At 44.8% G+C, this 26,469-nt stretch overlaps 1 protein-coding gene across 6 annotated transcripts in view; it reads left to right on the top strand.

The window, feature by feature from the left end:
• The window catches only part of lcmt1 (leucine carboxyl methyltransferase 1), a 95,118-nt gene extending 85,410 nt beyond the window's left edge, over window positions 1–9,708 (top strand). For all 6 annotated transcript variants that reach the window (XM_070901407.1, XM_070901406.1, XM_070901404.1 and 3 more), the window contains exons 10-12: window positions 4,873–4,964; window positions 5,502–5,599; window positions 8,435–9,708. In XM_070901407.1, coding sequence (XP_070757508.1) covers window positions 4,873–4,964; window positions 5,502–5,599; window positions 8,435–8,466 — 222 coding nt within the window. In that variant the 3' untranslated portion in view covers window positions 8,467–9,708. The remainder of the gene's footprint in view (window positions 1–4,872; window positions 4,965–5,501; window positions 5,600–8,434) is intronic.
• The last annotated feature ends 16,761 nt before the right edge of the window (window positions 9,709–26,469 follow it).

Below are 26,469 nucleotides of genomic sequence, written 5' to 3' on the forward strand. Positions count from 1 at the left end.
AGATAGGAATAGTGCAATCAAGCAGACGCAACATGGATTCATGAAGCAGAAATCATGTTTAACTAATTTACTGGAATTCTTTGAGGATATAACGAGCATGGTGGATAGAGGTGTACCGATGGATGTGTATTTGGATTTCCAAAAGACATTCGATAAGGTGCCACACAAAAGGTTACTGCAGAAGATAATGGTACGCGGAGTCAGAGGAAATGCGTTAGCATGGATAGAGAATTGGCTAACTAACAGAAAGCAGAGAGTCGGGATAAATGGGTCCTTTTCAGGTTGGCAATCTGTGGTTAGTGGTGTGCCACAGGGATCGGTGCTGGGACCGCAACTGTTTACAATATACATAGATGACCTGGAAGTGGGAACACAGTATAGTGTAACAAAATTTGCAGATGACACAAAGGTTAGTGGGAAAGCAGGTTGTGTAGAGGACACAAAGAGGCTGCAAAGAGATTTAGATAGGTTAAGCGAATGGGCTAAGGTTTGGCAGATGGAATACAATGTTGGAAAATGTGAGGTCATCCACCTTGGGCGGGGGGAGAAACAGTAAAAGGGAATATTATTTGAATGGGGAGAAATTACAACATGCTGATGTGCAGAGGGACCTGGGGGTCCTTGTGCATGAATCCCAAAAAGTTAATTTGCAGGTGCAGCAGGTAATCAGGAAGGCGAATGGAATGTTGGCCTTCATTGCGAGAGGGATGGAATACAAAAGCAGGGAGGTTCTGCTGCAACTGTACAGGGTATTGGTAAGGCCGCACCTGGAGTACTGCGTGCAGTTTGGTCACCTTAAGGAAGGATATACTGGCTTTGGAAGGGGGTACAGAGATGATTCACTAGGCTGATTCCGGAGATGAGGGGGTTACTTTATGATGATAGATTGGGTAGACTGGGTCTTTACTCGTTGGAGTTCAGAAGGATGAGGGGTGATCTTATAGAAACATTTAAAATAATGAAAGGGATAGACAAGATGGAGGCAGAGATGTTATTTCCACTGGTCGGGGAGACTAGAACTAGGGGGCACAGCCTCAAAATACTGGGGAGCCAATTTAAAACCGAGTTGAGAAGGAATTTCTTCTCCCAGAGGGTTGTGAATCTGTGGAATTCTCTGCCCAAGGAAGCAGTTGAGGCTAGCTCATTGAATGTATTCAAGTCACAGATAGATAGATTTTTAACCAATAAGGGAATTTGGGGTTATGGGGAGCGGGCGGGTAAGTGGAGCTGAGTCCACGGCAAGATCAGCCATGATCTTGTTGAATGGCGGAGCAGGCTCGAGGGGCTAGATGGCCTACTCCTGTTCCTAATTCTTATGTAGGAATGGATGAACAGGCTGGGTCTCTTTTTCTCTTGAAAAGAGAAGGCTGAGGGTGACCTAATAGAGGTCTTTAAAATTATGAAAGGTTTTGTTAGAATAAATACAAAGAGAGTATTTCCACTTGTGGGGAAGGGTAAAACTAGAGGCTATCAATATAAGATAGTCACCAAGAAATCAAATGGGGAATTTAGAAGAAACTTCTTTACCCAGAGTGGTGAGAATGTGGAACTCGCTACCACAGAGGGCCCAAGTTTCGGGCCGCGCCGGACCTGGACACCCATTTTTCGCGCCACAAAGTGCGCCTAAAAAAAACTCACCTATTCTCCGGCTCCCTGCAGATCTGGAGCTGGACGCGGCGCAGCATGAGCTGTGGGGGGCGGAACCAGGTCCCTGCGCTGAAAACAGTGCCGTAGCGCGCATGTGCAGTAGTTCCAGGCGGCCAAAACTGTGGGAGGGGCCCGAAGCACGCAGCCCCTAGCCCTGGCCGAATGGCCTCACTGGGGCTGTGTGGATAAGGCTCCTCCCACCCGACCCGACTTGACTCCCGGGCCGGGCCGGACCCGACCCCCGTTCTCCCCACCCCGGCGACCCGACCTCCACTCTCCCAACTCCCCACCCGGCGACCCGACCTCCGCCACCTACCGCCCCCCCCCCCACCCCTCCGCGACTCTCTCTCTCTCTTCTCCCCCCCCCCCCCCCCCGACACGACGCCACCTACATGTAAATCCAGCCCGAAGTCTTGAGCCTGGCCGTTTAGCCTCCTTCTCTTTCCTCCTCTCTCTTTCCTTCCCTCCCTCCCTCCTCTCTCTTTCGCTCCCTCCCTCCCTCCCTCCCTCCTCTCTCTTTCGCTCGCTCCCTCCCTCCCTCCTCTCTCTTTCGCTCCCTCCCTCCCTCCTCTCTCTTTCCCTCCCTCCCTCCTCTCTCTTTCCCTCCCTCCCTCCCTCCTCTCTCTTTCCTTCCCTCCCTCCCTCCTCTCTTTCCCTCCCTCCCTCCCTCCTCTCTCTTTCCCTTCCTCCCTCCCTCCTCTCTCTTTCCCTTCCTCCCTCCCTCCTCTCTCTTTCCCTCCCTCCTCTCTCTTTCCCTCCCTCCCTCCCTCCTCTCTCTTTCCCTCCCTCCCTCCCTCCTCTCTCTTTCCCTCCCTCCCTCCCTCCTCTCTCTTTCCCTCCCTCCCTCCCTCCTCTCTCTTTCCCTCCCTCCCTCCCTCCTCGCTCTTTCCCTCCCTCCCTCCCTCCTCTCTCTTTCCCTCCCTCCCTCCCTCCTCTCTCTTTCCCTCCCTCCCTCCCTCCTCTCTTTCCCTCCCTCCCTCCCTCCTCTCTTTCCCTCCCTCCCTCCCTCCTCTCTCTTTCCCTCCCTCCCTCCCTCCTCTCTCTTTCCCTCCCTCCCTCCCTCCTCTCTCTTTCCCTCCCTCCCTCCCTCCTCTCTCTTTCCCTCCCTCCCTCCCTCCTCTCTCTTTCCCTCCCTCCCTCCCTCCTCTCTCTTTCCCTCCCTCCCTCCCTCCTCTCTCTTTCCCTCCCTCCCTCCCTCCTCTCTCTTTCCCTCCCTCCCTCCCTCCTCTCTCTTTCCCTCCCTCCCTCCTCTCTCTTTCCCTCCCTCCCTCTCCTCTCTCTTTCCCTCCCTCCCTCCCTCCCTCCCTCCCTCCCTCCCTCCCTCCCCTCTCTTTCCCTCCCTCCCTCCCTCCTCTCTCTTTCCCTCCCTCCCTCCCTCCCCTCTCTTTCCCTCCCTCCCTCCTCTCTCTTTCCCTCCCTCCCTCCCTCCTCCCTCCTTCCCTCCCTCCCTCCCTCCTCTCTCCTTCCCTCCCTCCTCTCTCCTTCCCTCCCTCCCTCCTCTCTCTTTCCCTCCCTCCCTCCCTCCTCTCTCCTTCCCTCCCTCCCTCCCTCCTCTCTCCTTCCCTCCCTCCCTCCTCTCTCCCTCCCTCCCCCCCCTCCCTCCCCCCTCCTTCCCTACCTCCCCCCTCTCCTTCCCTACCTCCCCCCTCTCCTTCCCTACCTCCCCCCCTCCTTCCCTCCCTCCCCTCTCCTCCCCCTTCCCTCCCTCCCCTCTCCTCCCCCCCCCTCTCCCATCCCCCTCCCTCTCCCATCCCCCTTCTCCCCCTCCCCTCGCTGTCAGAAACACAGACACTGACAGACAGAGAGATAGAGACACACTCGGTGGGGGGGGGGGGGGCCCGTCCCAGCACGCTGTTGGAGGACTCCCGGTGCTGCAGTCGGTGAGTAGAAAATGTTTTGTTTTATTGATTTTTAATTTTTTTTAAATTTTTTATTAATTTTTTTTGGATTGATTTATTGGTTTATTTATTGATGTATTTATTATTTATTATTGATGGTGGCTCTTTATTTGTAAAACTGAAGTGTTTAATGTTTGTAAACTTCCCTTTAAACCCCCCCCCATTCCCTACGCCTGATTTGTAAACTACGCCTGATTTTCTAATTGTTGACAAGGTTTTTCTGAGCGTACAAAAATCTACACTTACTCCATTCTAAGTTAGTTTGGAGTACGTTTTCACTGCCTAAACTTTCAAAACGGGCGTAAGTGGCCGGACACGCCCCCTTTTGGAAAAAAAAAATCTGTTCCAAACTGAAACTGTTCTAACTGACTAGAACTGGAGCAAACTAAATGTTGAGAATTTCAATTTCTAAGAAACTCCATTCTAAACTAGTTGCTCCAAAAAACAGGAGCAACTCAGGCCGAAACTTGGCCCCAGAGAGTGGTTGAAGCGAATAATATAGATGCATTTAAGGGGAGGCTAGATAAGCATTTGAGGGAGAAGGAAATAGTGGCTTATGCTGATTGAGTCTGATGAGGAAAGACGGGAGGAGGCTCGAGTGGAGCATAAACGTCGGCGTGAACTGGTTGGGCCGAATGGCCTGTTTCTCTATCTCCTGTGTAATATGTAAAATACTTGTTAAACAATAACTATAGATACATAAAATATATTTTACATTTTGAAACCATGCAAAAATAGTAACTAAGTAGTCAGCTTGTTCAGTTAGTAGCACTGTCATCTCTGAGTCAATGGGTTGTGGATTTAAGCTCACACCAGGACTTGAGTGCTTAATGTAGGCTGACATTCCACTGAGTAGTATTGTCAGCAGTGACATCCTTTGGATGAGGCCGTGAGGGGCTGCCTTTGGATGAGATGTTAAAGCAAGGTTCCATCTGCCTATTCAGGTAGATATTAAAGATCTCCTGCCATTATTCAAACAATAGTAAGAAGTTCTCCCTGTCTCCTGGCCAACATTCCTCCTTCAACCAACAGCCAAAATCAGATTAAGTGGTTATTCATCTTACTGTTGTTTGTTGAATGTTTCTGGTGAATGGCTTCAGTTTGTCTACATAACAACAATCATTGCACTCCAAAAACAAATGAAGCACTTCGAGACATTTCAGTGGCATGAGAAGGTGCTAAGTAAATACAAATGTTCTTTTTCTTGTATTTAAATTGAATTTCAAACAGCACTGCAGCCACTGGTTCCTAAATATTGAACCGCTTTATAAGTACAGTCTGTGATTGCTTCTAGTTTCAAACTGTGTTTGGGCTTATTCCTCCACAGAAAGATCGGTTTCTTTTGAATGGCTGGAATCATGCGAATGCTATGGACATGATGACTATTTATAACAGTTTGCCACAAGCAGATGTTCAGAGGTACATTTAATTTGTGTTTGTGATTTTCAGTAGGATTTCTTTGCTGCTAACATTACAAATTAAAGCAATGTATGAGTTTGCTATGTGACAGGGTGATGGTGAAATCAGTTTGTATAGCCCATTTTGTCGGTCTACGTTTCTCTGAATGACTTTGGAACACGGATCTAAATGAGTAGTGGCAATTGTCATGCCAGTCAGAATAATTAATGTAACTCTAAGTGGAAAGGCCACAAACGCAGGAATATAGGAGAATAAAATTTACTAAATTAATTCCCTGATTTTAAATGATTATTTGTTTTTTTTTATTGAAGGCTTAATATAGCTGCTTTTTGTGACCTAATCAGATGAGAATTTCCTGAACTTTTTCTTTTTCTGGAGGGCTGGCACTAGATATTGCCACTATCGCTATCGCAAGCTGTAGATCCAGTGGCAATGCAAGAGTACTGTATATCATGGGCTAGCTCATCCCTTCAGTCAATTTGAGATTCTTTTTCCTGAAACTCCTCCCTCTAATCTTTATTCATTGGTTTCCTCTAGGATAGAACTTCTTGAATTCTTGGATGAGAAGGAGCTTTTGCAGCAACTACTGCAACATTATTGCATCTGCTGGGCCACAAAGGATAGTGATGACTTTGGTAATCATTTCATGTTTTGCATTATAAGAACATAAGAACTAGGAGCAGGAGTCGACCATGCGGCCCCTCGAGCCTGCTCCGCCATTTAATACGATCGTGGCTGATCCGATCATGGACTCGGGTCCACTTCCCTGCCCGCTCTCCATAATCCCTTATTCCCTTATCGTTTAAGAAACTGTCTAGTTTTGTCTTAAATTTATTCAATGTCCCAGCTTCCACAGTTCTCTGAGGCAGCGAATTCCACAGATCCACAACCTTCTGAGAGAAGAAATTTCTCCTCGTCTCAGTTTTAAATGAGCGGCCCCTTATTCTAAGATTATGCCCTCTAGTTCTAGTTTCCCCCATCAGTGGAAACATCCTCTCTGCATCCACCTTGTCAAGCCCCCTCATAATCTTATACGTTTCGATAAGATCACCTCTCATTCTTCTGCATTCCAATGAGCAGAGGCCCAACCTACTCAACCTTTCCTCATAAGTCAACCCCCTCATCCCTGGAATCAACCTTGTCAACCTTCTCTGAACTGCCTCCAAAGCAAGTATATCCTTTTGTAAATATGGAAACCAAAACTGCATGCAGTATTCCAGGTGTGGTCTCACCAATACCCTGTATAATTGTAGCAAGACTTCCCTGCTTTTATACTCCATCCCCTTTGCAATAAAGGCCAAGATTCCATTGGCCTTCCTGATCACTTGTACCTGCATACTACCTTTTGTGTTTCATGCGCAAGGACCCACAGGTCCCGCTGTACTGCAGCACTTTGCAATCTTTCTCCATTTAAATAATAACTTGCTCTTTGATTTTTTTTTTCTGCCAAAGTGCATGCCCTCACACTTTCCAACATTATACTCCATCTGCCAAAGTTTTGCCCACTCACTCAGCCTGTCTATGTCCTTTTGCAGATTGTGTGTTTTCCTCGCACATTGCTTTTCCTCCCATTTTTGTATCGTCGGCAAACTTGGCTACGTTACACTCGGTCCCTTCCTCCAAATCGTTAATATAGATTGTAAATAGTTGGAGTCCCAGCACTGATCCCTGCGGCACACCACTGGTTACTGATTGCCAACCCGATAATAAACCATTGATCCCTACTCTCTCTTTTCTGTTTGTTAGCCAATCCTCTATCCTTGCTAGTATATGACCCCCAACCCCGTGAACTTTTATCTTGTGCAGTAACCTTTAATGTGGCACCTTGTCAAATGCCTTCTGGAAGTCCAAATACACCACATCCACTGGTTCCCTTTTATCCACCCTGTTCATTACATCCTCAAAGTATTCTAGCAAATTTGTCAAAACATAACTTCCCCTTCATAAATTCATGCTGACTCTGCCTGACCGAATTTTGTTTTTCCAAATGTCTGGCTATTGCTTCTTTAATAATGGATTCTAACATCTTCCCAACCACAGATTCACAGATGTTAGGCTAACTGGTCTATAGTTTCCTGCTTTTTGTCTGCCTCCTTTTTTAAATAGGGGCGTTACATTTGCAGTTTTCCAATTTGCTGGAACCTCCCCAGAATCCCCAGAATCCAAGGAATGTTTTCTATGTTTCTATGGGGTACTGAAGTTTCATGTTCAGCCATGAACTCATTGAATGGCGGTGCAGGCTAGAAGGGCTGAATGGCCTGCTCCTGCACCTATTTTCTATGTTTCTATGTTTCTAAATTACAACTAATGCATCTACTATCCCTGCCGCTACTTCTCTTAAGACCCTAGGATGCAAGCCATTGGGTCCAGGGGATTTATCTGTCTCCAGTCCCATTATCTTACTGAGTACCAACTCCTTAGTAATTGTGATTGTGTTAAGTTCCCCCCTATAGCCCCTTGACTATCCACTGTTGGAATATTAATAGTGTCCTCTACCGTAAAGACTGATACAAAATATTTGTTCAGAGTTTCTGCCGTCTCCATGTTCCCCATTACTAATTCCCCGGTCTCGTCCTCTACGGGACCAACATTTATTCGAGACACTTTTCTTTCCCTTTTTTATATACCTATAGAAACCTATATCTATATGTCACCCTATAGATGCTCAGGTTGAAAAAGAAACTTGTATGTGGATAGACTCTAAGGTAACGTGAGTTTAGCCCTATGATACTACACTCGAGTTCCAGTCCACCATCTTGGAAAAGATGCACGCCATTTCCCTTGAAGGTGGGAAAACCGAGGTAACCCACACCTCCTATGCAGGGAGAGAAGGGCAGATAAGTCACTTTCTACTATTCTAACACATCAGACAACTGGTTCGAAATCACTGGCAAAAACGGGATCAGAAAGTTGTATGGTATGAAGTCTAAGATAACAAATCAAACAGGATGAAACAAATTACAAACCCATAAGCCTAGAAGTTGCTTTTGGTGATTGTGACACACATGTAAGAGATTTCAGACTTGGAGAAATTTTGTTTTACACTATCAGAGTTAGTGATTGAAGCAGAGTCCATGTCGACAGTTGGGTGGTTGAGTGAAAGTGGGATGAAGGGATATAGGAAACAGGATGGGATTAGGACTACTGCTGGTGTGAAGGATAAGCACCAGCAGACTGGTTGGGCAGAATGGTTTATTTCCATCTTATCATTTCTATGTGCAGTTTGCTGATCATCTCATCAAAGTAACTTAAACAAACAAGTTAATATTTATTTTTAGCAGTGGTCCCAATGATGAAATTCCCTCTAAGGTGTGACTGAATGGAGAAAAATGAACATGTGGGAGTACAGTGGGTTGAAATTAAGGACGGACAAATTTGATATGCAATCTGCCCTTCAGCAAAATACCCATCCTCAATTACTACCCACTGTACTCCCACATGTAATGCAAATGTCCTCTCTCTGTTTTTAGGTATCGGTGACATTATGTTTGGGAACATTTGATTTCCATTGAGAAGCTACTTCAAGTCTGAAACGATGAATTCTGCAATCAATTTGCATGAAAAAGGAAATCCACTGAAACCATAACAGGACAGTGCCTTTGTGATTAAATGTTGCTGTTTGTTACTGTGTATAAGCAACAGAAAAGGCTGATATTACATCATTTTGTGAACTTGCGGCCTGTAATGTATGTCAGATTAACAAATCACTTGTTTGGCATTAAAAGGACTGATTTGTTGTATTTAATTTTGAAAAAAACATTTCAGTTGAGGTTGATATGTTCACCAAAACAGAAGTTTGCTGGTATCATAAGTTGTCTTTATAATCATCAATACACAAGTACAATTTGCCACAAATGCTGCAGTTGTTAATAGGTATTTTTTTTTACACAGTATTGTTATTGATTATTTAAATGAGAAATTCTATTTGGAATATATCCAAACTGAATACATGAATGGATATATAAACCAAGGCAGTCCAGTCAATACTGACAGCAATGTAATTAGATGGTTACTGATACCTTTCTGGTAAATTAATCTGATAATAGACAATAACTGACTAATTTACTGCATAAGTTTGGTCAATCCTTCACTAATGTATTTATTACATTGTGATCACTTCATTACTAATTGCTTCATGAGTGATCAATCAGTATTTGTGGCACTGTAGGCACTATTTATAAGGTACCCTATAGGAAGCTTATTGATAAAATTAGGGTGCATGGTATTTAAAGGAATGTGGCAGCATGGATAGGAAGTTGGTTAAATTATTAAAAAAAAGAGTAATGATTGGAGGATATTTTAGATTGTTAGGTTATTAATGGTGGTATGCCCCAGGAATCAGGGCCATTTAACTTCTCAGTAAATGATACAGACTTAGGTCTAGGGGCACAAACCGGTGAGCTGCCTCTGGAACACCCATCTCAAGTATCAAGTGGCTGGGAATGTTAAAAAGGTGCATTTGTTAAAATGGAGCAGGCCTCCCACTGCAGCTCCAGGGTGCATCCTACTGGCTTTCTACCCAGGAGTTAAAATTCCCCTACCATCTTTTTGTTTCATTGGATGAAAAAGATCACATGGAACTATTCGAAGAGCAGGAAGTTCTCCTAGGATATTGGTTAACTTTCTTCGATCCACACGTACCATTTTAAAAACTCATTGTATGTGAAATGTTTGAGTAATTTCTGAGACTTGGCAAGTAGTTTTATAAATGCAAGAAATAAAAATAGAAAATGCTGGAAATACACCAATTCAGGCAGCATCTGTGGATAAATGCAAGCATCACCACCTCACTCATGGTCCATAAAAGTTTTGAACAAACCGGCTGATGGACTGCAGTCCTGCTGTATTCATGTCTTCACTTGGAACTAATCTGACATTTCTTCTTCAGGATTTTGTTCCTTCATAAACATACTTAGCAGTGGGGTGATTGTTCCAGCAACTCCCAGGTACCATTCTATCACACTAATACATTATCATAGCTGCTTGTAGACCATGAAGTTGAATTTCCACGGGATTTTTCCCAACATTCAGCTGTAATTTCGGCAGAAGATCTGTCTAAACAGTATTTACGATGTTTCTCTGCCGTTTCCATGGATCTTCTGCCAAAGTTATAGTGGTCAATTGGAAGAAAGTGTGGAAATTCAACCCCTATGAAACAGACACTTATCTTTTCTGCATTTCCAGTATTTTCCAAGCACTGTTTCAGTAAGAAGATCTAGTCAGCACATCCACATTCTTTTCTGAAGTCCTTCTAATTTTCCCCACAATAGCCTTCCATCCAAGTATCCCTGTATTCTATTCAGGAATGTGCTCATGAAACTTGGGCGTTCGAGGATGATGCTAGCATTTAAGGTGGATTGTTGGTTGCCGTTATGGTGATGATTGAGAGCTGGGTGCTGAACATATGAATTAGTTAGTGTAGGGTCCAGGGACAGATTAAGGGTGCCTCAAGATCTGGGTAATAGCCTGGCCATGGGCCCTCTACTCCCATTCACAACCTGCAGTAAAAAATCCTTACATTTTGAAACTAAATCGACAATGACAACAATTTAGGACCAAGACAGCACGATTTTTTTTTTTGAAAGACCATCATTTGTCATTTGTGTTCCATTTTCTCCACAGAGGCAACTACAAGTATAACATTACATTGGTCTCTTCCTAGATTTTTGTTGGCTAAACTTGTCAATGATTTGAGAAGTCAACTCCTCTCAGTACTTTGCTCTCGATGCTCATGATTAAAAGACTATTAAGTCGATCTTATCCCATTCGGTTCCTGCCCTCATCCTTGATGCGTTTTAGTTTAGAGAAGGACTACTCACCACTGCAATTTGATACCATCATCGACAGATATAGCCGAAGAGCTATTTCAATGTTAGAAAAGGTTTGGGTGAGGGTGTGTGTATGGAGGAATTGATACATTCTCAGCTCCCCTGACTTAGTTTGTTTGACACAAATTGAGGTTTGAAGCTCTTGAGGATGCCACCAAGCTAGAAAACTGGATGAATTCATTTTCAATCATAGGTTCCAGATCTTTGGGATAGGAGCGGACAAGATATGCTGCGGCTTGCTTTATCTCATGAGTCGAGAGTGGCTAGCTCAGACAGGAATCTAAACTTGCAGTTGATTTCCTTGTCTGCGTCAAGGCGGTGTTTCAAGGTACTGATTAGTTGATCAATGATGACAAGGAACACTTCAGTTTTGAATTTATCCTTGGGTGGCAGCACATTATTTTCAGCTTCTCCATCGTCACAGTGGCTGTTACATACCCGGATGCATCTCTGAGCTGAATTGTAGACCTATCTCTGTTAAGCCCATGTGGTGGCTGGTGTGCAACAGCCACCACACGTTAAAAAAAATCCATGCACAGGCATCTTCTACCCTTCAATATGTAGTTCTGGACCTGGAATATTATGTCCTTCATTGAAACGCATGTGAACTCATCCCTTTTTGACGTGGAAGCAAGTCATCCTCGTTTTGAGGGACTGCCTATGATGATGATGACTCGTTGTGGCCACATTGCTTAATTCCCTAAGTCTTCGAAGTTCTCAAACTCTGTCCGCTGGGTTTTGATAAAATCAACAAGGAACTCAAATAAGGACACCATGACATTCAGATTCAAGCCGGTCTCTTGCAGCGAGAGATTGGTCAGATAAAAGCGCTTGAAGACTGTGTTCCAAATAACAATGAGAATAGCTGAATCCAGTTTGGCGAGTTTATCAAGGATCAACTGAGCTTCATTTTGGCATTCAACTTTGTGTTTCACATCAATTGCCATGGATTCCAACACTTCGCATATGGGAGTGTAACCTTTGAGCAGGGCTGACACTGCTTCATACCTTGCTGACCATCGAGTAGCAGAAAGCTGCTTGACGACAGATAGCCCTAAAGACTTTAGTTTTTCATAAAGCAGTCACCAGTGATACATCGATGCAGAGTGAAAATTGTACAATGTCAAAAAATCTGATGATCACTGGGGTGCATTTGGCACTGTTTTTCCCCACAAGGTTGAGTGAGTGTGCTGCGCATGGTATAAACGTCAAATATGGGCCTTGCTCTTTGATGATAGTTTGGACACCAATGTATTTCCCACTTATATTTGAAGCAATATCATAAGATTGGCCGCGACAATTTTGTATGTTGATCCTGTTCTCATCCAGAAAAGCCAGTATTCTTTCTGCTATTACTTATCCAGTATCATCATCATAGGCAGTCCCTCGAAGTTGAGGAAGACTTGCTTCCACTCTAAAAGTGAATTCTTAGGTGACTGAACAGTCCAATACGGGAATTACAGTCTCTGTCACAGGTAGGATAGACAGTCGTTGAAGGTAAGGGTGGGTGAGACTGATTTGCCGCACGCTCCTTCCACTGCCTGCGCTTGTTTTCTGCATGCTCTAGGCGACGGGACTCGAGGTGCTCAGCGCCCTCCCGGATGCACTTTCTCTACTTAGGGTGCACTTTGGCTAGGGACTTCCAGGTGTCGGTGGGGATGTTGCATTTTATCAAGGAGGCTTTGAGAGTGTCCTTGAAACGTTTCCTCTGCTCACCTTGGGCTCGCTTGCCGTGTAGGAGTTCAGAGTAGAGCGCTTGCTTTGGGAGTCTTGTGTCGGGCATGCGAATAATGTGGCCCGCTCAACGGAGCTGGCCGAGTGTGGTCAGTGCTTCAATGCTGGGGATGTTGGCCTGATTGAGGATGCTAATGTTGGTGCGCCTGTCCTCCCAGGGGATTTGCAGGATCTTGTGAGACATCGTTGGTGGTATTTCTCCAGATTCTAACGAAAAGGAGGAACTGAAGGAAATCCTTATTAGTCAGAAAATTGTGTTAGGGAAATTGATGGAATTGAAGGCCGATAAATCCCCAGGGCCTGATAGTCTGCATCCCAGAGCACTTAAGAAAGTGGCCCTAGAAATAGTGGATGCATTGGTGATCATTTTCCAACATTCTGTTGACTGTGGATTAGTTCCTATGGACTGGAGTGTAGCTAATGCATCACCACTTTTTAAAAAAGGAGGGAGAGAGAAAACAAGGAATTATAGACCGGTTAGTCTGACATCGGTGATGGGGAAAATGTTGGAAATCAATTATTAAAGATGAAATAGCAGCGCATTTGTAAAGCAGTGACGGGATCGGTCCAAGTCAGCATGGATTTATGAAAGAGAAATCATGCTTGACAAATCGGCTAGAATTTTTTGAGGATGTAACTAGTAGATTGGACAAGGGAGAACCAGTGGATGTGGTGTATTTGGACTTTCAAAAGGCTTTTGACAAGGTCCCACACAAGAGAATGGTGTGCAAAATTAAAGCACATGGTATTGGAGGTAATGTACTGACGTGGATAGAGAACTGGTTGGCAGACAGGAAGCAGAGAGTCGGAATAAACGGGTCCTTTTCAGAATGGCAGGCAGGGACCAATAGGGTCCCGCAGGGTTCAGTGCTGGTCCCCAGCTATTTACAATATACATCAATGATTTAAAAGAAGGAATTGAATGTAATATCTCCAAGTTTACAGATGACACTAAGCTGGGTGGCAGTGTGAACTGTGAGGAGGATGCTAAGAGGCTGCAGGGTGACTTGGACAGGTTAGGTGAGTGGGCAGATGCAGTATAATGTGGATAAATGTGAGGTTATCCACTTTGGTGGCAAAAACAGGAAGACAGAATATTATCTGAATGGTGATAGATTAGGAAAAGGGGAGGTGCAACGAGACCTGGGTGTCATGGTACATCAGTCATTGAAGTTTGGCATGTAGGTACAGCAGGTGGTGAAGAAGGCAAATGGCATGTTGGCCTTCATAGCTCGAGGATTTGAGTATAGGAGCAGGGAGGTTTTACTGCAGTTGTACAGAGCCTTGGTGAGGCCTCACCTGGAATATTGTGTTCAGTTTTGGTCTCCTAATCTGAGGAAGGACGTTCTTGCTATTGAGGGAGTGCAGCGAAGGTTCACCAGACTGATTCCCGGGATGGCGGGACTGACCTATCAAGAAAGACTGGATCAACTGGGCTTGTATTCACTGGAGTTCAGAAGAATGAGAGGGGACCTCATAGAAACGTTTAAAATTCTGATGGGTTTCGACAGGTTAGATGCAGGAAGAATGTTCCCAATGTTGGGGAAGTCCAGAACCAGGGGTCACAGTCTAAGGATAAGGGGTAAGCCATTTAGGACCGAGATGAGGAGAAACTTCTTCACCCAGAGAGTGGTGAACCTGTGGAATTCTCTACCACAGAAAGTTGTTGAGGCCAATTCACTAAATATATTCAAAAAGGAGTTAATGAAGTCCTTACTATTAGGGGGAATCAAGGGGTATGGCGAGAAAGCAGGAATGGGGTAATGAAGTTGCATGTTCAGCCATGAACTCATTGAATGGTGGTGCAGGCTAGAAGGGCCGAATGGCCTACTCCTGCACCTATTTTCTATGTTTTTACTGTAGTTCGACGACAGAGCTTGGGACTGTCTTGGATCTGGCCTGGAAACGACGAAGGTTAAACAGGTTCCCACTAGTTCTATAGTTTAGTTCCACTCCAGTGGGGAGCTTGTTGAGTGTGAAGTGGAGCATTGCAGCGAGGAAGATCGAGAAGAGGGTTAGTGCGATGACTCAGCCCTGCTTGACCATGGTCCATACGTGGATTGGGTCTGTGATGGATCCATTGGTCAGGATCACTGCTTGCATGCCGTGGAGCAGGCGGAGGATGGTGACAAACTTTTGAGGGCAGCTGAAATGGAGGACGCTCCATTGAACCTCGTGGTTGAGTGTCAAAGGCCTTTGTGAGGTCAAAGAAGACTGTACAAGGGTTGGTGCTTTTCCCTGCATTTTTTTTGCAGCTGTCACGCCGTAAAAATCATGAACATTTTACCCCGTAGTGGACGAAATCCACACTGTGATTCCGGGAGGAGCTCCTCAGCCACAGGGAGAAGACGGTTGAGGAGGATTCTAGCGACAACTTTCCCAGTGGCTGTTAACAGGGAGATTCCTCTGTAGTTGCCGCAGTCGGACTTATCCCCTTTTTTAAAGATGGTCACGATTACTGCATCTCAGATCTCCCGGCATACTCTCCTCCTTCCAGATGAGGGAGATGAGGTCATGCATTCGTGCCAATTGTGCCTCTCCATCATACTTTAGTGCCTCAGCGGGGATTCAATCCGCTCCTGTTGCCTTGTTGTTCTTGAGCTGGTGGATGGCCTTTTCTACCTCGTGCAGGGCTGGAGTTTTGCTGAGATGGTGGCGGGTAGCATGCTGCGGGATGGAGTCGAGGACACTCGAGTCAAAGGCAGAGTCTCGGTTAAGGAGCTCTTCGACGTGCTCCTTCCAGCGGGTCCTGACTGCCTCGGTGTCCTTGATGAGTGTCTCCCCGTTCTTGGCCAGCGGTGGGTTGGGGCCTTGGATGCTTGGGCTGTCGGTGGCCTTGACTGCGGTGAAGAATCCTCGCACATCATGGCTGTCGGCCAGCTGCTGAATCTCCTGTGTTTTCACAACCCGCCTTCTATTCTTTAGGTCGCTAATTCTTTGGGACTAATTAATCGGCAAGAACTTTTGGAACCTTTCCTCAGGACCAGTCGGTAGAACATAGCGGATGACAAATGTCAGCTGATCAGAGGTGACATCTGGTATTGAATCAACAGATATTGAATAGTACTTCGCTGATTTCAATTCCTGGATAATTGTCTCAAGTACTTTGGTCTGACAGGTGGCAATCAGTTCTTCACAAGTCGTGGAAGACCAGTATGAAGTATGCCTCTTGCCTTTGTTAGTGAATCACTTGATGTGTTCAGCAAGAAATGCATCGTAGTTTGCGAGAACCTCCAACACACCCAAATACTTACCATTACTTGGAGATCCAACGATTTTGTCTCTGCCTCACAATGAAAGACCTCGTTCACAGAGAAATGTTATCACACAGCCTGCTCTAGTACCTTGCGCCAGTATTGCCGTTCATTTTCAAACTGGAAGACAATATGACCATCCACACAATCAGTGTCTGCTTGTCTAGTGCACATTACTACCATGGCTTCTGTATGCTGGTGGCTGTTTTCGTGAGCTAAAATCCTCTCATCTCCAGGCTTCCAGTCATGGCAACTTGTTTGTACTGTGATCTTACAAGCAAAGAAGTATACTCTACCATTTGAAGGTGAATAACAGAGCCACGTTCACTCCACATGTTCCCCTGTCAGCGGGTGCATCATCATCATAGGCAGTCCCTTGAAATGAGGATGACTTGCTTCCACACCAAAAAAGGATGAGTTCGCAGGCGTTTCAATGAAGGACCTAATATTCCAGGTCCTGAACTACATCCTGAAGGGTGGAAGATGCCTGTGTGTGGATTTTTTTAACGTGTGTTGGCCGTTGCACACCAGCCATCACACGGGCTTGACAGAGCTAGGTCTTGGTCCAGTGGCAAGGGTTAACCAAGACGACTGGAGACCAGCTCTGCTGCACAGACCTAGTGCGCACACATATCGTAGAGTGGGCTGGCCTATGCTGCCCCTGGGCCCTCGCCTCTTATGAGTCCCGAACTCACGACTCTCCTGGGCCCCGATCACGCCCCTCTACAATCTCTCGGTGCTCCTTCGCCCTTACCTCAACGTGTGAAGGACTTCGAGCACTGTCGGCAACATCCTTCCTTGGCCGGAGTTTTGGAAGTCTATCACAGTTTTGGCAGTCCTCACTACCTTTTACAGTCCAATAGCTTTGCATATCTTCTGAGATATTGGGCCCGAAATTCATCGACCTACCACCCGCTTACCGCCCAAAAACATAAGTTTTGTCAAAAAACAGATACATACCACAGACATACCGCCCGGCGGAAGTTTCATGAATGACATACACCGCCCGCCCATGTAGACCACCCACATACCACCCAAAAGTGCAAGTTTCATGACATACTGCAAGAACTGCATACCGTCCTGGAGAAGGTGCTTTTAAGTGGATCTTAATTGGACAGTACATACACAGAGCTGACAGGTTTGTTAGATATTACACAGATTTTTATAATTCCCCACAGTTTGATGTATTGTTAAATGGATTGTAGTATTTTCTAGTGTTAGGCAATAATATAAATGGTCTAATAAAGCCTTATTTACTTCTTTATTGATGAACAATAATAAAAATGTTTAGTCTCTCTCAAGTGCCCCCCCCCTGCACAGCGATCTGAGGTTGGCAGTCTCTGGCTTCTCGGGGCAGAGCTTGACAGCCTCGCGAGCATGCACATAACTCAGATGCCAAAGAATCCCGAGTCAAAAGGCCTCCTCCGCCGGCCACCGCCCGCTGCACTCGGCTCCCGCTACTGCCGAGAAAAGTGAGATGAAACTCCTGCCCACTCGGCCTCAGTGGTACTGGGCAGTAAAAAATGACGCACCGCCCGGGGACCGCCGAAAAACAGGCGGAACTTGTGTTTCAACAAATTCGGACTCTCTGTCTCTTCCCCACGGCTCAATGTCACTCGGAAGTTGCACCTCTTTCAGCTCAGTATGCGGCAATTGGTTTACATCATCTTCAACTTTTTGGACTTGGAGCTCCAACTCGGCCAACTCTGCATCCGGTACCACTAGTGGTTTTGTTATTGAAGTTAAGTACACAGTGTCGTCTTGCTCTTCATCTTCATGATCTTGAGTTTTTAGTTGGAAAAAATTAGCTAGTTTAAGCAGTTTAGCTACTTCTCGTCTCTTGCTCCTTGCGTAGCTGGTGCTCTTTCCTTATTTTCACCCCCGATTTGTGTGTAGAATGCATCTCTAGAAAAAGGGCAGTGAGAGTCTGTTTACATCAAGTCGAAAATAACATGCACCTGTGCCCTTGCGGCTTTGTTCCATTCTTGCTTATGTCAATACTGTTTACCCTTAATCCGACCCTGTATGGGCGCCACTCTAGGCCCCTGCCCTATCTGCCCCCCCGGTAGGCTAGCAATTCAGAGGCCATGAGTTCAAATTCCACCATGGCACGTTATGAAATTGAATTCAATAAATCTGGTCATTTATGGGCCAACATCAGAAAAATGATTTTGAAAGTTACCACAGGGATGCTCAAGCTGCCCACCCTGGAGCTGTAGTGGGAGGCCTGCTTCATTTTAAAGGACAGTCCTTTTTAAACCCAACTGATTTACTAATGTTCTGCAGAAAAGGAACTTGCACAGCCCTACTAGGTCTGGCTTACATACAATTCTGGACATGCTTGAAGTGACCTGACAAGCCACGCATTTGTACAAACAATTACTATGAAGCAGAATTGGAGAAATGCTCACCAGCTTGTCAGGGCGGTTAGGAATGGGCAATAAATGCAGCATGCCATGAGGCTCAAAATCAGGATTATGCCTGTAGTACACAGATGAGCATAAGAGCATGAAAAAGAAGGTAGGCACGATAAAGAGGTGGAAATGATGGATCTGTTAATCTGCCTGAGAAGTTATGCACCCAGCCAATGAAGGGTGATGTGATAAGAGGTGAAGAATTACCTCATTGTTGTTGAAAGTGTTTTGCCAGATGGACAGGACCGGAACCAATGTCCTCGGGGGAGTGTTTGCTCGTGCTGTTGGGGAGGGGTTAAACTAATATGGCAGGGGGATGGGAACCTATGCAGGGAGACAGAGGGAAGTAGAATGGGGACAGAAGCAACAGATAGAAAGAAGAAAAGAAAAGTGGAGGGCAGAGAAACCCAAGGCAAAAAAGCAAAAAGGGCCACATTACAGCAAAATTCTAAAGGGGCAAAGGATGTTAATAAGACAAGCCTGAAGGCTCTGTGCCTCAATGCGAGGAGTATTCGGAATAAGGTGGACGAATTAACTGCACAGATAGCAGTTAACAGATATGAAGTAATTGGCATCACGGAGACATGGCTCCAGGGTGACCAAGGCTGGGAACTCAACATCCAGGGGTATTCAACATTTAGGAACGACAGATAGAAAGGAAAAGGAGGTGCGGTGACATTGCTGGTTAAAGAGGAAATTAATGCAATAGTAAGGAGGGACATTAGCTTGGATGATGTGGAATCGGTATGGATGGAGCTACGGAATACCAAAGGGCAGAAAACGCTAGTGGGAGTTGTGTACAGACCACCAAACAGTAGTAATGAGGTTGGGGCCAGCATCAAACAAGAAATTAGGGATGCGTGCAATAAAGGTACAGCAGTTATTATGGCCGACTTTAATCTACATATTGATTGGACTAACCAAACTGGTAGCAATGAGGTGGAGGAGGATTTCATGACATATAGGGATGGTTTCCTAGACCAATATGTCGAGGAACCAACTAGAGGGCTGGCCATCCTAGATTGGGTGATGTGTAATGAGAAAGGACTAATTGACAATCTTGTTGTGCGAAGCCCCTTTGGGAAGAGTGACCATAATATGATAGAATTCTTTATTAAGATGGAGAGTGACACAGTTAATTCAGAGACTAAGGTCCTGAACTTAAGGAAAGGTAACTTCGATGGTATGAGACGTGAATTGGCTAGAATAGACTGGCGAGTGATACTTAAAGGGTTGACAGTGGATAGGCAATGGCAAACATTTAAAGATCACATGGATGAACTTCAACAATTTTACATCCCTGTCTGGAGTAAAAATAAAATGGGGAAGGTGGCTCAACCGTGGCTAACAAGGGAAATTAGGGATAGTGTTAAATCTAAGGAAGAGGCATATAAATTGGCCAGAAAAAGCAGCAAACCTGAGAACTGGGAGAATTGTGTAATACAGCAGAGGGGAAAATAGAGTATGAGAGGAAGCTTGCTGGGAACATAAAAACTGACTGCAAAAGCTTCTATAAATATGTGAAGAGAAAAAGATTAGTGAAAACAAACGTAGATCCCTTGCAGTCAGATTCAGGTGAATTTATAATCGGGAACAAAGAAATGGCGGACCAGTTAAACAAATACTTTGGTTCTGTCTTCACGAAGGAAGACACAAATAACCTTCTGGAAATACTAGGGGACTGAGGGTCTAGTGGGACTGAAGGAACTGAAGGAAATCCTTATTAGGCGGGAAATTGTGTTAGGGAAATTGATGGGATTGAAGGCCAATAAATCCCCGGGACCTGATACTCTGGGATGCAGACTACTTAAGGAAGTAGCCCTAGAAATAGTGGATGCACTGGTGATCATTTTCCAACAGTCTATCGAATCTGGATCGGTTCCTATGGACTGGAGGGTAGCTAATGAACACCACTTTTTAAGAAAGGAGGGAGAGAGAAAATGGGTAATTATAGACCAGTTAGCCTGGCATCAGTAGTGAGGAAAATGTTGGAATCAATTATTAAAGATGAAATAGCAGTGCATTTGGAAAGCAGTGACAGGATCGGTCCAAGTCAGCATGGATTTATGAAAGGGAGATCCTGCTTGACAAATCGGCTAGAATTTTTTGAGAATGTAACTGGTAGAATGGACAAAGGAGAACCAGTGGATGTGGTGTATTTGGACTTTCAAAAGGCTTTTAACAAGGTCCCACACAAGAGATTGGTGTGAAAAATTAAAGCACATGGTATTGGGGGTAATGTACTGACGTGGATAGAGAACTGGTTGGCAGACAGGAAGCAGAGAGTCAGGATAAACAGGTCCTTTTCAGAATGGCAGGCAGTGACTAGTGGGGTGCCGCAGGGCTCAGTACTGGGACCCCAGCTATTTACAATATACATTAATGATTTGGATGAGGGAATTGAGTGTAATATCTCCAAGTTTGCAGATGACACTAAGCTGGGTGGCGGTGTGAGCTGTGAGGAGGACGCTAAAAGGCTGCAGGGTGACTTGGACAGGTTAGGTGAGTGGGCAAACATGTGGCAGATGCAGTATAATGTGGATAAATGTGATGTTATCCACTTTGGTGGCAAAAACACGAAGGCAGATTATCCGAATGGCGGCAGATTAGGAAAAGGGGAGGTGCAACGAGACCTGGGTGTCATGGTACAGCAGTCATTGAAAGTTGGCATGCAGGTACAGCAGGCGGTGAAGGCGGCAAATGGTATGTTGGTCTTCATTGTTAGGGGATTTGAGTCTAGGAGCAGGGAGGTCTTACTGCAGTTGTACAGGGCCTTAGTGAGGCCTCACCTGGAATATTGTGTTCAGTTTTGGTCTCCTAATCTGAGGAAGGACGTTCTTGCCATTGAAGGAGTGCAGCGAAGGTTTACCAGACTGATTCCCGGGATGACAGGACTGACATATGAGGAGAGACTGGATCATAGGGATAAGGTCCTACGAGACGAATTTAAGGAGCTAGGAGTTAAATTAAAAAGTAGGACCTCAAAAGTAGTAATCTCGGGATTACGACCAGTGCCACGTGCTAGTCAGAGTAGGAATCGCAGGATAGCACAGATGAATACGTGGCTTGAGCAGTGGTGCAGCAGGGAGGGATTCAAATTCGTGAGGCATTGGAACAGGTTCTGGGGGAGGTGGGACCAGTACAAACTGGACGGTCTGCACTTGGGCAGGAACGGAACCAATGTCCTAGGGGGAGTGTTTGCTAGTGCTGTTGGTGAGGAGTTAAACTAATATGGCAGGGGGATGGGAACCAATACAGGGAGACAGAGGGAAACAAAAAGGAGACAAAAACAAAAGACAGAAAAGAGATGAGTAAAAGTGGAGGGCAGAGAAACCAAAGGCAAGAAACAAAAAGGGCCACTGAATATAAAAGGGCTGCAGGAGGGGTAAAAACTAAAAATCATGGTTTAAAAACTAGGATGAAAACACTCTACCTAAATGCACGCAGCATTAGAAATAAAGTAAATGAGTTGACGGCACAAATCATTACAAATGGGTATGATTTGGTGGCCATTACAGAGACATGGTTGCAAGGTGGCCAGGACTGGGAATTAAACGTACAGGGGTATCTGACGATTCGGAAAGATAGGCAGGAAGGGAAGGGAGGTGGGGTAGCTCTGTTAATAAGGGATGATATCAGGGCAGTTGTGAGGGATGATATTGGCTCCAATGAACAAAATGTTGAATCATTATGGGTGGAGATTAGAGATAGTAAGGGGAAAAAGTCACTGGTCGGCGTAGTTTATAGGCCCCCAAATAATAACTTCATGGTGGGGCGGGCAATAATCAAGGGAATAATGGAGGCATGTGAAAAAGGAACGGCAGTAGTTATGGGGGATTTTAACCTACATATCGATTGGTCAAATCAAATCGCATGGGGTAGCCTGGAGGAGGAATTCATAGAATGCATACGGGATTGTTTCTTAGAACAGTATGTAACAGAGCCTACAAGGGAGCAAGCCATTTTGGATCTGGTCCTGTGTAATGAGACAGGAAAAATAAACAATCTCCTCGTAAAAGATCCTCTCGGAATGAGTGATCACAATATGGTTGAATTTGTAATACAGATTGAGGGTGAGGAAGTTGTGTCAGAAACGAGCGTACTATGCTTAAACAAAGGGGACTACAGTGGGATGAGGGCAGAGTTGGCTAAAGTAGACTGGAAACAAGGACTAAACGGTGGCACAATTGAGGAACAGTAGAGGACTTTTAAGGAGCTCTTTCATAATGTGCAACAAAAATATATTCCAGTGAAAAAGAAGGGCGGCAAGAGAAGAGATAACCAGCCGTGGATAACCAAGGAAATAAAGGAAAGTATCAAATCAAAGACCAATGCGTATAAGGTGGCCAAGGTTAGTGGGAAACTAGAGGATTGGGAAGATTTTAAGCAACAGCAAAGAATGACTAAAAAAGCAATAAAGAAAGGGAAGATAGATTACGAAGGTAAACTTGCGCAAAACATAAAAACAGATAGTAAAAGCTTTTACAGATATATAAAACGGAAAAGAGTGACTAAAGTAAATGTTGGTCCCTTAGAAGATGAAAAGGGGGATTTAATAATGGGAAATGTGGAAATGGCTGAGACCGTAAATAATTATTTTGCTTCCATCTTCACAGTGGAAGACACAAAAACCATGCCAAAGATTTCTAGTCATAGGAATGTGGGAAGGGAGGACCTTGAGATGATCACTATCACTAGGCTGGACAGACTAATGGGATTGAAGGTAGACAAGTCCCCTGGTCCTGATGAAATGCATCCCAGGGTATTAAAAGAGATGGCAGAAGTTATAGCAGATGCATTTGTTATAATCTACCAAAATTCTCTGGACTCTGGGGATGTACCAGCGGATTGGAGAGCAGTTAATGTAACGCCTCTGTTTAAAAAAGGGGGCAGGCAAAAGGCAGGTAACTATAGGCCGGTTAGTTTAACATCTGTAGTGGGGAAAATGCTTGAAACTATCATTAAGGAAGAAATAGCGGGACATCTGGATAGGAATAGTGCAATCAAGCAGACGCAGCATGGATTCATGAAAGGGAAATCATGTTTAACTAACTTACTGGAATTCTTTGAGGATATAACGAGCATGGTGGATAGAGGTGTACCGATGGATGTGGTGTATTTAGATTTCCAAAAGGCATTCGATAAGGTGCCACACAAAAGGTTACTGCAGAAGATAAAGGTACGCGGAGTCAGAGGAAATGTATTAGCATGGATAGAGAATTGGCTGGCGAACAGAAAGCAGAGAGTCGGGATAAATGGGTCCTTTTCCGGTTGGAAATCAGTGGTTAGTGGTGAGCCACAGGGATCAGTGCTGGGACCACAACTGTTTACAATATACATAGATGACCTAGAGGAGGGGACAGAGTGTAGTGCAACAAAATTTGCAGATGACACTAAGATTAGTGGGAAAGCGGGTTGTGTAGAGGACTCAGAGAGGCTACAAGGAGATTTGGATAGGTTAAGCGAATGGGCTAAGGTTTGGCAGATGGAATACAATGTCAGAAAGTGTGAGGTCATCCACCTTGGGAAAAAAAACAGTAAAAGGGAATATTATTTGAAGGGGGAGAAATTACAACATGCTGTGGTGCAGAGGGACCCATGAATCCCAAAAGGTTAGTTTGCAGGTGCAGCAGGTAATCAGAAAGGCAAATGGAGTGTTGGCCTTCATTGTGAAAGGGATGGAGTACAAAAGCAGGGAGGTGTTGCTGCAACTGTATAAGGTATTGGTAAGGCCGCACCTGGAGTACTGCGTGCAGTTTTGGTCACCTTACTTAAGGAAGGGTATACTAGCTTTGGAAGGGGTACAGAGACGATTCACTAGGCTGATTCGAGAAATGAGGGGGTTACCTTATGATGATAGATTGAGTAGACTGGGTCTTTACTCCTTGGAGTTCAGAAGGATGAGGGGTGATCTTATAGAAACATTTAAAATCATGAAAGGGATAGACAAGATAGAGGCAGAGAGGTTGTTTCCATTGGTGGGGGAGACTAGAACTAGGGGGCACAGCCTCAAAATACGGAGGAGCCAATTTAAAACCGAGTTGAGAAAGAATTTCTTCTCCCAGAGGGTTGTGAATGAAATTCTCTGCCCAAGGAAGCAGTTGAGGCTGGCTCATTGAATGTTTTCAAGTCAAAGATAGATAGATTTTTAAGCAATAAGGGAATTAAGGGTTACGGGGAGAGGGCGGGAAAGTGGAGCTGAGTCCACGACCAGATCAGCCATGATCTTATTGAATGGCGGAGCAGGCTCGAGGGGCTCGATGGCCTACTCCTGTTCCTAATTCTTGTGTTCTTATGACTGGGCCTGTATTCACTGGAGTTTAGAAGGATGAGAGGGGATCTCATAGAAACATGTAAAATTCTGACGGGACTGGACAGGTTAGATGCAGGAAGAATGTTTCCGATGTTGGGGAAGTCCAGAACCAGGGGACATAGTCTAAGGATATGGGGTAAGCCATTTTGGACGGAGATGAGGAGAAACTTCTTCACTCAGAGAGTTGTTAACCTGTGGAATTCCCTACCGCAGAGAGTTGTTGATGCAAGTTCATTGGATATATTCAAGAGGGAGTTAGATATGGCCCTTACGGTTAAAGGGGTATGGAGAGAAAGCAGGAAAGGGGTACTGAGGTGAATAATCAGCCATGATATTACTGAATGGTGGTGTCGGCTCGAAGGGCCGAATGGCCTACTCCTACACCTATTTTCTATGTTTCTATGTTTCTAAACCATTGTTCGGGAGGATTTGATTTACCTTGGGATGTGAAAAAGAGTATATGAGGCTCGTGGACAGGCACTCTAAGGTCCCTTTGTTCCTCTACACTTCTCAGTGTGCTACCATTTAATGTGTATACCCTTGCCTTGTTAGCCCACCCCAAATGCATGACCACACACTTCTGATGTGTAATGCCAAGAGCTGGATCTTGGCAAAAGTACAGCAACAGAAGCTGGATGCTTTTGGAATATGTTATGTAAGGAGAATATTAAATACCAGCTGCACTGATCAACACTGAAGTTATTGGCAAAGAGAGGAGCGCCATGAGGAAGACTTGTTGCATCTATGGCTAGCTTGGTTATGAACGTAAACTGACCAAGCAATCTGAATGGGATCAGTGAGCCCTCTTTTTTCCTATAGCTTAAATTTTCTCTCCTCCCTTAAGGGCTATACACATGCTTAGAGTACAGTTCGACAGATGGTTGCCCAAAAGACTATTCATATTTTTCACATCTGAACGCCGTCACAGTATTCAAACACGAGGAACATCATTGCTGAACTCAAGCAAAATTACTTGTGATGCACTCATTGTCTTAAGCACATTAATGAAGAATGGACACACAATGAGGTTCTGCTGAAGCCCATGGACCACACTTGGGAAAAAAAAATATATTTTTAAATTGTCTCCAGAAATCATAAAGCTAAAGCAAAAATATAAAATAAACTGTATTAAGTAACTGATCAGATATAGTGACTTAAAAAAGTAATAGACTCCACATCTAAAAAAAAACAACCATTACAATACCATAAAGATAATATTAGAGACCGTAAAGGAGGCAGAAAACATGGGTATGGTTCTTAATGAATACTTTGCATCTGTTTTCACATGAGAGGGGTGATGCAGACATTGAAATCGAAGAAAAGGAGTGTGAAATATTAGATGAAATAAAGTGAGAGAGGAAGTATGAAGGGGTTTAGCAACTTTGAAAGTGGATAAATCCCTAGGCACGGATGAAATGTATCCCACCAACTGTTCAGAGAAGCAAAAGAGGAAATAGTAGAGCCTCTGACCATTATTTTCCAATCCTCTCTGGCTACAGGTGTGGTGCCAGAGGACTGCTAACGTGTACCCTTGTTTAAAAAGGGAGAAAGGGATAGACCGAGTAATTACAGGTCAGTCAGCCTAACCTCATTGGTGGGAAAATTATTGGAAAATGTTCTGAAGGACAGGATAAATCTTCATTTAGAAAGACATGGATTAATTAAGGACAGTCAGCATGGATCTATTAAGGGAAGGTCGTGTCTGGCTAACTTGATTGAATTTTTTGCTAGGTAACAAGGAGGGTCGATGAGAGTAGTGTATTTGATATAGCGTATATGGATTTTAGCAAAGCTTTTGATAAGGTCCCACATGGCAGACTTGTCATGAAAGTAAAAGCCTATAGGATCCAGGGCAAAGTGGATCCACAATTGGCTCCGAGGCAGGAAGCAAAGGGTGATGCTTGATGGGTGTTTTTGTGACTGGAAGGATGTTTCCAGTGGGGTTCTGCAGGGCTCAGTACT

This window comes from Pristiophorus japonicus, chromosome 15 (genome assembly GCF_044704955.1).
Source record: "Pristiophorus japonicus isolate sPriJap1 chromosome 15, sPriJap1.hap1, whole genome shotgun sequence".
NCBI classification, from domain to species: Eukaryota; Metazoa; Chordata; class Chondrichthyes; family Pristiophoridae; genus Pristiophorus; species Pristiophorus japonicus.